The sequence below is a fragment of the Colobus angolensis genome, unplaced genomic scaffold (genome assembly GCF_000951035.1).
Source record: "Colobus angolensis palliatus isolate OR3802 unplaced genomic scaffold, Cang.pa_1.0 Scaffold128, whole genome shotgun sequence".
NCBI classification, from domain to species: domain Eukaryota; kingdom Metazoa; phylum Chordata; class Mammalia; order Primates; family Cercopithecidae; genus Colobus; species Colobus angolensis.
Window position 1 is genome coordinate 2,642,167 of NW_012114030.1, and position 10,463 is coordinate 2,652,629.

At 55.6% G+C, this 10,463-nt stretch overlaps 2 protein-coding genes across 2 annotated transcripts in view; one reads left to right on the top strand and one right to left on the bottom strand.

Moving 5' to 3' along the window:
- The window catches only part of ITGAL (integrin, alpha L (antigen CD11A (p180), lymphocyte function-associated antigen 1; alpha polypeptide)), a 52,570-nt gene extending 45,678 nt beyond the window's left edge, over window positions 1–6,892 (top strand). Inside the window, exons 22-27 of the mRNA XM_011933653.1 lie at window positions 717–830; window positions 1,404–1,460; window positions 1,552–1,650; window positions 2,375–2,470; window positions 3,609–3,719; window positions 5,200–6,892. Coding sequence (XP_011789043.1) covers window positions 717–830; window positions 1,404–1,460; window positions 1,552–1,650; window positions 2,375–2,470; window positions 3,609–3,719; window positions 5,200–5,373 — 651 coding nt within the window. The 3' untranslated portion in view covers window positions 5,374–6,892. The remainder of the gene's footprint in view (window positions 1–716; window positions 831–1,403; window positions 1,461–1,551; window positions 1,651–2,374; window positions 2,471–3,608; window positions 3,720–5,199) is intronic.
- A 1,141-nt stretch (window positions 6,893–8,033) lies between these two features.
- Window positions 8,034–10,463, bottom strand: ZNF768 (zinc finger protein 768). Its single transcript, XM_011933583.1, has 2 exons — window positions 10,371–10,463; window positions 8,034–10,086 (listed from the first exon to the last, which is right to left on the bottom strand). Exons 1-2 carry the CDS (start codon window positions 10,456–10,458, stop codon window positions 8,552–8,554), a joined length of 1,623 nt encoding a protein of 540 aa, XP_011788973.1. The 5' UTR covers window positions 10,459–10,463; the 3' UTR covers window positions 8,034–8,551.

A 10,463-nucleotide genomic window follows, 5' to 3' on the forward strand; every position in this document is an offset into this window, starting at 1 on the left:
TTTTTTTGTCGCCCAGGTTGGAGTGCAGTAGCGTGATTTCGGCTCACTGCAACCTCTGCCTCCTGGGTTTAAGCAATTCTCCTGCCTCAGCCTCTGAAGTACCCAGCACTATATGATTGCGCCACCATGTCTGGCTAATTTTTATATTTTTAGTAGAGACAGGGTTTTTCACCATCTTGGTCAGGCTGGTCTCAAACTCCTGACCTCAAGTGATCCGCCCACCTTGGCCTCTCAAAGTGCTGAGATTACAGGTGTGAGTCACCACACTAGGCACTGTGTCAAGCAGTAGGGGATTGGAAGTGGAGTAAGAATGGCTCCTGTCCTCAGGGAGCTCATGGTCTAGTGGAGATGCAGACATCCAAGCAGATCCTTCGCTGTCCTGCTGGAGACGCAGAGCACTCTGTGGGAGCCCAGTAAGCGGAGCCGCCCTGTCCTTGGGGAGTCAGTGAATCCTTCAGAGATAATATTAGAGCAGAATGTTGCAGGGTGTGTGAAAGCGTACTGGGTGGAGAAAGCTGGAAGAGCATGGGAGCCATACTGCAAGGCCCTGAGGATGGAAGCTGGCCACGCCCAGTCGCTGGACACTGCCTAACCAACAAGGGCCCTGGGGACTCAGCTGATGAGGACTGAAAGGGGCGTGCAAGGGCACACAGGGTCTGGGTAGCAGCTGGGGTGGCTGGCATTTAGGGCTCTGCATCCCTTGTCCTCTGTGCCAGGTAAGGATCCAGCCTTCCATCCATGACCACAACATTCCCACCCTGGAGGCCGTGGTTGGGGTGCCACAGCCTCCCAGCGAGGGGCCCATCACACAACAGTGGAGCGTGCAGATGGTGAGTGCTGCCTGGAGAGGGAGGGGCTGCCCTCCCCAGGTCTTGGGGGTGAGTGCATTTGAGGGTACAGAGGGCAGGGCTTGGCCAGGCTCTGCCTCCCAAATCCCAGCACTTTGGGAGGCCGAAGTGGGAGAATCGATTGAGGCCAGGATTTTGAGACCAGCCTGGGCAACACAGCAAGACCCCAGTCTCTACGAACAAATTTTAAAATTAGCCAGGCATGCATGGTGGCCCATGCCTGTGGTCCCAGCTACTCAGAAGGCAGAGGCCAGAGGGTCACTTGAGCCCAGGAGTTTGAGGTTGCAGTGAACTACGATCATACCACTGCACTCCAGCCTCGGCGACAGAACAAGACCCTGTCTCTAACAAAGAAAGAGAGAAATTCAAGGGGGCAAGGCTGGGTGTGTGGGGAGTGAGGATGTATTAATTCAGATCCTGCTGGACTCAGAGCTATGTCTGAACTCACCCAGGACTATGTCTGAACTCACCAGGCCAGTGTAGGGGAAAGCCGGGATGCCAGGGTCTTACCTGGGTTGTGGAGGCTCTAACTGAAGACCTGCCGCTCATTCCTAGGAGCCTCCTGTGCCGTGCCGCTACGAGGATCTGGAGAGGCTGCCGGATACGGCTGAGGTATGGGTGTGTGAGCTGAGAGACGGTGGGGCTGGGCAGCACACGGTTCGGAACGAGGCTGCCCTGACCCCTCTTTCCTCATCCTCGTCAGCCTTGTCTCCCCGGAGCCCTGTTCCGCTGCCCTGTTGTCTTCAGGCAGGAGATCCTCGTCCAAGTGATCGGGACCCTGGAGCTGGTGGGAGAGATTGAGGTAGTCCCCGCTCCTAACAGATGTGGAACCGCTGTGGGGGCCCCAATGCCTGGGGCCGTTGGGGGTGGGCTCCCACCAGACAGTCTGCCTCCATTTTTCTTTTCCATCTTGATGAAATATCCCCAGTTTACACAGTTACAGGTGAAAGAGAACCACGATTTCTGTGAAATGTGCAATGCTGTTTCCATGGGCCTACGGATAGTTCCTATGTGTTCTTTATAGAAAAGCTTTCCTTACAACAATGGGGAGTGACGTATTAGGGTGCCACAGTTGAGGCTGAGGCAGGGCTCTTGCCTGTAATCCTAGCACTTCGGGAGGCTGAGGTGGGTGGATCACTTGAGGTCAGGAGTTCGAGACCAGCCTGGCCAACATGGTGAAACCCGGTCTGTACTAAAAATACAAAACTTTAGCCGGGCGTGGTGGCACATGCCTGTAATCCCAGCTACTCAAGAGGCTGAGGCATGAGAATCCCTTAAACCCAGGAGGCAGAGGTTGCAGTGAGCCAAGATGGCACCACTGCACTCCAGCCTGGGTGATGGAGCAAGATTCCATCTCAAAAATAAAATTGAAAGGAAAGAATGCCACACTAGAGAGCTGAGTAGAGATGGGTGCACCCTACTGGAACCCCTTCTCTGCCCTTCCCCACTGTGTTGTGATGGGGGCAGAAGCCAGTGGGTTCTGTCCTCCTTCTCCCAGGTTCTGACGCCTTTCCCCACTCCCGCAGGCCTCCTCCATGTTCAGCCTCTGCAGCTCCCTCTCCATCTCCTTCAACAGCAGCAGGCATTTTCACCTCTATGGCAGCAACGCCTCCCTGGCCCAGGTATCTCTACCTCCTCAGAAGCCCCAGGAACAGGCAACAGAGGGAGTCCAGGAGCCCCAGGGTAGACCGAGATGTAGGAGAGCTCCTGGGCTCTGTGCCAGTCAGAACTTCCCCACTGCCAGAGCCATCAGCCTGGGAGAAGCTGCTTCTTCCCTTGGCGGGCTCACAACTCCAAAGTCACCTGAGATGTAGTAGACTTATGTGTCAAGTACAGATCAGTCGAGGCCGGGTGTGGTAGCTCACACCTGTTATCCTAGCACTTTGGGAGGTCAGGTAGGCAGATCATGTGAAGTCAGGAGTTCAAGACCAGCTTGGCCAACATGGTGAAACCCCATCTCTACAAAAATACAAAAATTAGCCGGGCATGATGGTGAGTGCCTGTAACCCCAGCTGTTTGAGAGGCTGAGGTGAGAGAATCACTTGAACCTGGGAGGCAGAGGCTGCAGTGAGCTGAGATCCTGCCATTGCACTCCAGCCTGGGTGACAGAGTGAGACTTCATCTCAAAATGATCCCTCAGAGGCAGGCATGGTGGTTCATGCCTGTACTCAGCGCTCTGGGAGGCTGAAAAGGGAGGATCGTTTGAGCACAGGAGTTCAAGGCTGCAGTGAGCTATGATTATGCCACTGCACTCCAGCCTGGGCAACACAGTGAGACCCTCCCTCAAAAAAAAAAAAATCAATCTGATGGCAACTTAGCAAAGGAGCTACCAAGCCAAGAGTCAGACAGTGAAGAAAGGGTGCTCTAAGCAGCGGCAGCGGCAAGTTCAGGGGCCTCTGTGGTGAGCAGGGGCAGGGCAGGTTTGAAGAGCAGAAAGTTCAGTGTGGCTGGCAGGCAGAGGGGAGGAGGGAAGATGCATCTAACAGGTAAGCAGAAGCCGGATTCTGGACAGCTTTGAATGCTGAGCTGCGTGTGATTCCAGGGAAGCCATTGAAGGCCTAGGGCTGCCTAAGGTGTGTATTGGCCAAGTCACAGCAGCGACTGCAATAGGTGACACGTTGAAGGGAGAGGGTCTGCAGCAGGAGACTCCAGGCAGGTGATGCAGTCCAGATAGGAGGAGATGGAGAATGCCACCAGGTTCACAGGGACTTTTGGGGGTGGAAAAGGCATTTTCCGACACTCTCCTCCCCCTGCCCCCAGGTTGTCATGAAGGTTGACATTGTGTATGAGAAGCAGATGCTCTACCTCTATGTGCTGAGCGGCATCGGGGGGCTTCTGCTGCTGCTGCTCATTTTCATAGCGCTGTACAAGGTGGGTGCCTCCAGGGACCACGGGGATTGCTGAGACAGCCAGGCTGGGGAAGGGTATCTGGTGGGAGCCAGGGAGGAGAATACCAAGCCAGAGGGCATTAAAGCCAAGGAGCCTCAGCCTACTCCCTCCTTCGACAGAGAAGGCTAGTGAGGTCCAAAGAACAGGTGGAGTGGCTCATACCTGTAATCCCAGCACTCTGGAGGCCAAGGCAGGTGGATCACGTGAGCCCAGGAGTTCAAGACCAGCCTGGGCAACATGGCAAGCATCCGCTTCTACAAAAAATTTTAAAATTAGGGGGACGTGATGCCACCCACCTCTAGTCCCAGCTACTCGGGAGGTTGAGGTGGGAGGATCCCTTGAGCTCAGGAGGTCAAGGCTGCAGTGAGCCATGATGATGCCACTGCGCTGCAGCCTAGGTGACAGAGTGAGACCTTGTCTCACACACACACAAACAGCAAGAGAGACTTTTCCACTGTCATTCAGCCCATCCCTGGCAGAGCCAAGACAAGGCACCCTGGGAGAGGAAAAGGAAGTACCCCAAATATGGAGGTCCTTCTGGCTGCTGGGCACTGTCCCAGGAGGCACATGCCACAAACATGCTCCCTGCCATTGTGGCGCTCACAGTCTAAGAGGGGACACAGGCAGGAGCAAGCAGAATGAGGGTTGCAAAGGGTCTGTGTGGCCTGGGGCCTAGAACCCAGGAGAACTTAGGCTGTGAAGGCCTGGCAGGCCTCCCAGGAACGGTGGCATTTGAGGTGGGATTTGAAGGCTAAGTAGAAGTTACAGATGAAGGCCAGGTACGGTGACTCACACCTGTAATCCCAGCACTTTGGAAGGCAAAGGCAGGTGGATCACCTGAGGTCGCAAGTTCGAGACCAGCCTGACCAACATGGAGAAACCCTGTCTCTACCAAAAATAGAAAATTAGCCAGGCATGGTGGCTCATGCCTGTAATCCCAGCAGCTTAGGAGGCTGAGGCAGGAGAATTGCTTGAACCTAGGAGGCAGAGCTTGCGGTGAGCCAAGATGGTGCCATTGTACTCCAGCTTGAGCAACAAGAACAAAACTTCATCTCAAAAATAAAATAAAATAAGGTGTTCTCGCTCGGCTTGGGGACTCATGCCTGTAATCCCAGAACTTTAGGAGGTCAAAGAGGGCAGACCACTTGAGGTCAGGAGTTCGAGACCAGCCTGGCCAACATGGTGAAACCCTGTCTCTACTAAAAATACAAAAATTAGCCAGGCATGGTGGCCGATGCCTGTAATCCCAGCTACTCAGGAGGCTGAGGCAGGAGAATTGCTTAAGTCTGGGAGGCAGAGGTTGCAGTGAGCTGAGATCACACTACTGCACTCCAGCCTAGGCAACAGAGTGAGACTCCATCTCAAAAAAAAAAGAGAGAGAGAAAGAAAAAAGTGTTCTCACATTTTCTTGGGGCCAGTGCTCAGTGAATTTTTTGCTTATTCAAATTTTGTCTTTGTACAGATTGGTTTCTTCAAACGGAACCTGAAGGAGAAGATGGAGGCTGGCGGAGGTGTCCCAAATGGAATCCCTGCAGAAGACTCTGGGCAGCCGGCATCTGGGGAAGAGGCTGGGGATCCGGGCTGCCTGAAACCCCTCCACGAGGAGGACTCTGAGAGTGGCGGTGGTAAGGACTGAGTCCAGGCCTGTGATGTGCAGAGGGTCCACAACTGAACTCAGGATGCCCAGGGCCACTCTGCCTCTGCCTGCATTCCGCTGTGTGCCCTTGGGCGAGTCACTGCCCCTCCCTGGCCCTCAGTTTCCCTATCTTGAACATGGAGCTCATGCCTGCCTGTCTCCTTTGCAGGCTCATAGGGAGGACCTGCTGAGGGACCAGCCAGGAGGGCTGCAAAAGTGAGGGTTTGTCATTACCAGACGGTCCACCAGCCTTTCTTGGTTTCCTTCCTTGGAAGAGAATCTCTGATCTAAATGTGGAGAAACTGTAGTCTCAGGGCCTAGGGATGTTCTGGCCCTCACACCTTCCCTGGGATGTCCACAGATGCCTCTCCCTGCAGAACCTGTCCCTGCCCACTCCCCTGCACTGGAGTCCAATCTCTTCTGCTGGCAGAGAGCAAATGTGACCTGTGTCACTACATGACTGCAGCACATGCCTTGCTCTTGGCCAAAGACCAAATTCCTTGGCATGCCTTTCAGCACCCTGCAAAATGAGACCTTTGTGGCCTTCCCCAACCTATTCTAGAGCCATGCTGTCTCCCTGTCGAAGCTCCAGTGACACCAGCCTTTCTCCCAGGCCAGGCTCCTTCCTGTCTTCCTGCATTCACCCAGACGGCTCCCGTTGTCTGAACCTTCCACCTGGCCACCCCTCCTTCCTTGGCTGGCAGATCCTAGCTCACATGTCAGACTCGGTTGGGTCCCCACGTCTTTCATGCTTCCTCCAGCCTGCACTACTCCTTCAAAGCACACGTCATGTTTCTTCATCCAGCAGCCTGGATGTTTTTTCCCTGTTTAATGATTGACATACTTAGCAGCTATCTTTCAGTGAACTCTGAGGGTAAAGGTCATACTTGTCTTGTTCACCTTGGGATGCCTCGTGCTATGTCAGGGCGTGGGACATCTAGTAGGTGCTTGACACAATTTCATTGAATTAATGACAAAGCCCATGGGAAGATACAGAAAAAGAGGGGATGGACTGGGCGCGGTGGTTCATGCCTGTAATCCCAGCACTTTGGGAGGCCAAGGAGGGTGGATCACCTGAGGTCAGGTAAAGACCAGCCTGGCAAACTCCCGTTTCTACTAAAAATACAAAAGCCAAGCATGGTGGCACACGCCTGTAGTTCCAGCTACTCAAGAGGCTGAGGTAGGAGAATCGCTTGAACCTGGGAGGTGAAGGTTGTAGTGAGCCAAGATTGCGCCATTATACTCCAGCCTGGGCAGCAACAGAGCAAGACTCCGTCTGGAGGAAAAAATAAAAATAAAAAGCGGGCATGGGCCTGTGACATCCCCATCCTTGGAGGCCGTCTTCCCAGGCTCTACCCCTGCCCTGGCTCCACACCCTCTCCCAGGACCCATCACACCTGTGCAATGGCCCCCACGAAAAGACTGAGCTCAAAGTGGCAACCAAGTCTGCTTACTTGGAGCCCCAGTGCCAAGCACAGTGCCTGAGCGTATTTATCCAATAAATGTGAAATTCTGTCCAGTTTTGTGGTGTTTTTGTGCTGGTGCAATACTACAGCCCTACTCAATTAAGTGAACATTTCTGGCTGTGTTCTGTGGCTCACAACTGTATTCCCAGCACTTTGGGAACCCAAGGCAGGAGGATCCTTTGAGGCCAGGAGTTTGAGACCAACCTGGGCAACACAGCAAAACCTTGTCTCTATAAAAAATTAAAATATAAAAACTTATTTGAGGCCGGGCGCGGTGGCTCAAGCCTGTAATCCCAGCACTTTGGGAGGCCGAGGCGGGCGGATCACAAGGTCAGGAGATCGAGACCATCCTGGCTAACACGGTGAAACCCCGTCTCTACTAAAAAATACAAAAAACTAGCCGGGCGAGGTGGCGGGCGCCTGTAGTCCCAGCTACTCGGGAGGCTGAGGCAGGAGAATGGCGTGAACCCGGGAGGCGGAGCTTGCAGTGAGCTGAGATCTGGCCAGTGCACTCCAGCTTCGGTGACACAGCGAGACTCCGTCTAAAAAAAAAAAAAAACTTATTTGAGCCTGGTTGCACGTGCCTGTAGTCCCAGCTACTCAGGAGGCTGAGACAGAAGGATCACGTGAGCACAGGAGGTCAAGGCTGCAGTGAGCAATGGTCGCATCACTGCAATCCAGCCTGGGCCACAGAGCAAGATACTGCCTCCGAAAAAAAAAAAGCCAGGCGCAGTGGCTCACATCTGTAATCCCAGCACTCTGGGAGGCTGAGGTGAGCAGATCACATGAGGTCAGGAGTTCAAGACCAGCCTGGCCAACATGGTGAAAACCCCATCTCTACTAAAAATACAAAAAAATTTAGCCAGGCGTGGTGGCAGGCACCTGTAATCCCAGCTACTCGGGAGGCTGAGGCAGGAGAATCACTTGAACCCAGGAGGTGGAGATTGCGGTGAGTCGAGACCACACCATCGCACTCCAGCCTGGGTGACAGAGTAAGACTCCATCTCAAAAAAAAAAAAAGAAAAGAAAAAAATAGCACTTCCAACCGGGCGCGGTGGCCCGCTACAACACAGCCAGACCTGTTTTCTAACAGCAGCAGCAGCAACGCACTACCCGGATAAGGCCCCCGGCTACTACTGGTGTCTCCCACTTCCCAGGGCGCTGTCCACGCGCATGTTTTAAGGATAAGTCTCGTTTACCACTTAAAGGTTTTTATTGAACTCAAACTCAGGGGCTCCAAAGCCTGAGGAAAAAGAGGGAGGCTGGGGTTTGCACGCAGAGGCCCAGGCCCCACCCCGAGGCCCCACTCCCCACCTCACCTACCCTTTTACCCGCTCCTGACTCAACGAGGGTTTCAGCAGCTACCAATCTAAGCTAACCCACTCTAATTAAGTAATCCCCCGCCCTCCCCCCTCCCTGCTCTAGCACGTTGCCAAGCCAGGCACCTACCAAGGAGCAGCGGCTGCGAGGCCAGCCCTCCGCTGACCTCTCTCCATTTCTCCCAGGGCCTCCCGCTGCCGGCCTGGCCTCCCTCCAACCCACTTCCCGCAAGTCTCCAGGGCATGTCACTTCCTCCACCCTGGCCCTCTTCTTCCAGCATCCTCAGCTCCTCCATCCTGCTGCGGCTTCTCCACTACCCTCCCTAAAGGTTCTTCTAGTTCCCTGGCCCCTTATCTTCTGCCCAAATCTCCCACCCCTGCTGGGGCCCCGGGTCAGCGCCGGCCCGCCGCATGGGTCCGCTGGTGGCGGATGAGGTCGGAGCTCTGGGAGAAGGCCTTTCCGCAGTCATCGCACTTGTAGGGCCGCTCGCCGCTGTGCACCCGGTGATGCTGCAGCAGCGTGGAGGAGCGGCAGAAGCCCTTGCCGCACACGGCGCACCTGTAGGGCCGCTCGCCCGTGTGGGAGCGCTGGTGCTGGATGAGCGTGGAGGAGCGATTGAAGGTCTTGCCGCAGTCGGGGCAGCTATAGGTGCGGCCTGGCAGGTGGGTGCGGGCGTGGATGGCCAGCACCGAGCTCTGGCCAAAGCGCTTGCCGCACTCAGGGCACTTGAAGGGCTTCTCCCGGGCGTGGCTGCGGGCATGGGGGATGAGGGCCGACCGCTGGGAGAAGCTCTTGCCGCAGATGCCACAGCTAAAGGGCCTCTGACCGGTGTGCACCCTCTGATGGCTGCGCAGGGACGAGTTCTGGCTATAGCACTTGCCGCACTCCGTGCAGCTGTAGGGCCTCTCGTGGCTGTGGGTGCGCTGGTGTCGCAGGAGGTAGGAGCTGTCGCCAAAGGCCTTGCCACAATGTGGGCACTTGTAGGGCTTCTGGCCAGAGTGAGTGCGCTGGTGGCGAAGCAGGTAAGAGCTGTCAGCGAAGGCCTTGCCGCAACGGGGACATTTGTAGGGTCGCTCGCCAGTGTGGGTACGCTGGTGTTTGATGAGGTCAGAGCTCTGGGAAAAGGCCTTGCTGCAGACCTCACATTTGTAGGGCTTCTCACCGGTGTGAATGCGCTGGTGCTGGATCAGGGTGGAACCCCGCCCGAAGCTCTTCCCGCAGATGCCGCAGATGTTAGGCCGAGGGCCCTGCCCACCCCTGGCCCGGCCACCCCGCCGGCTTGGACCTCGAAGGGCTCCTGTGAGACCCAGGGGATTCTGAAGCATCTCAAACTGTGGTGTAGACAGCAGGGCCCCTGTGGGCATCTCAAAAGGTGGCCCTATGGGCAGGTCACCCGTGGGCTGCTCCCCAAACCCCTGAGTGAAGGAGTCCAGGGGGTGAACTCCTACAGAGATATTCAAGGGACTCTTTTCCTCGGGGTTCAGAAGCATCTCTGCACCCTCCTGGAATTTGGAACTTTGAGCTTCAAATTCTGGGCTTTGGGTTTTGAGCTCAGGGTTCTGGGATTCGTATCTAGAGCTCTCAGATTCATAGCCAGGGCTCCGGGGTTCATACCCAGGGCTCCGGGGTTCATAGCCAGGGCTTTGGGGTTCATACCTAGGGCTCTGGGATTCAAACTCAGGGCTCTGAGAATCTGATTCAGGGCTTCTGGGTGCAAACTCAGGGCTTGGGGGCACAAGCCCAGGGCTTCGGGACTCAAATCCAGGGCTTTCAGGCTCAAATCTGGGGCTTTGGGGTTCAAACTCGGGGCTTTGTGGCTCAAACCCAGGGCTCTGGGGTTCAAGCCCAAATGGTATCTCTTCCACTTCATAGTCCCCAGTGCCTTCTTGCTGAGAAATTTCCTCTTCCTCATTCTCACTCATGTTGCCTGCAGGATCAGAGAATTACAGAAAATCCAGATCGTGTGAGACGTGGAAGGTCATTTGGTCTATTAGCAACCACACACCTCCCACCTCACAAGCAGGGTTGCTAGCCCCTAGACAAGTGCTGAAATTCCCACGCCCCCCTCAGCTGACCCAGGACACCCCAGACCCCGCCTGCCCCTCCTCCGAGTTCCAGGTGTCCCAGCCCCGGGCCCTCGCTCCCTCCCTGGAGCCACAGTCCCTTCTCCTGCGCGCAGATCCACTCCTCGGACGGGCGCTCCCTCCTCACCTCTGAGGGACCCTTCGGGGCTCCTCATTTCGTCAGAACTCTGCACATCCTGGGGCTCGAGGCCCCACGGCGACGCCTCCCGCTCCATCCCCG

What these genes read in the sequence shown, in the direction of transcription:
- ZNF768 (XM_011933583.1), bottom strand. Translation starts at nt 10,458, where the DNA reads ATGGAGCGGGAGGCGTCGCCGTGGGGCCTCGAGCCCCAGGATGTGCAG. An exon ending in CCCCGAAGGGTCCCTCAGAG is followed by an intron (nt 10,087 to 10,370) that starts GTGAGGAGGGAG and finishes CTGATCCTGCAG; the next exon opens with GCAACATGAGTGAGAATGAG.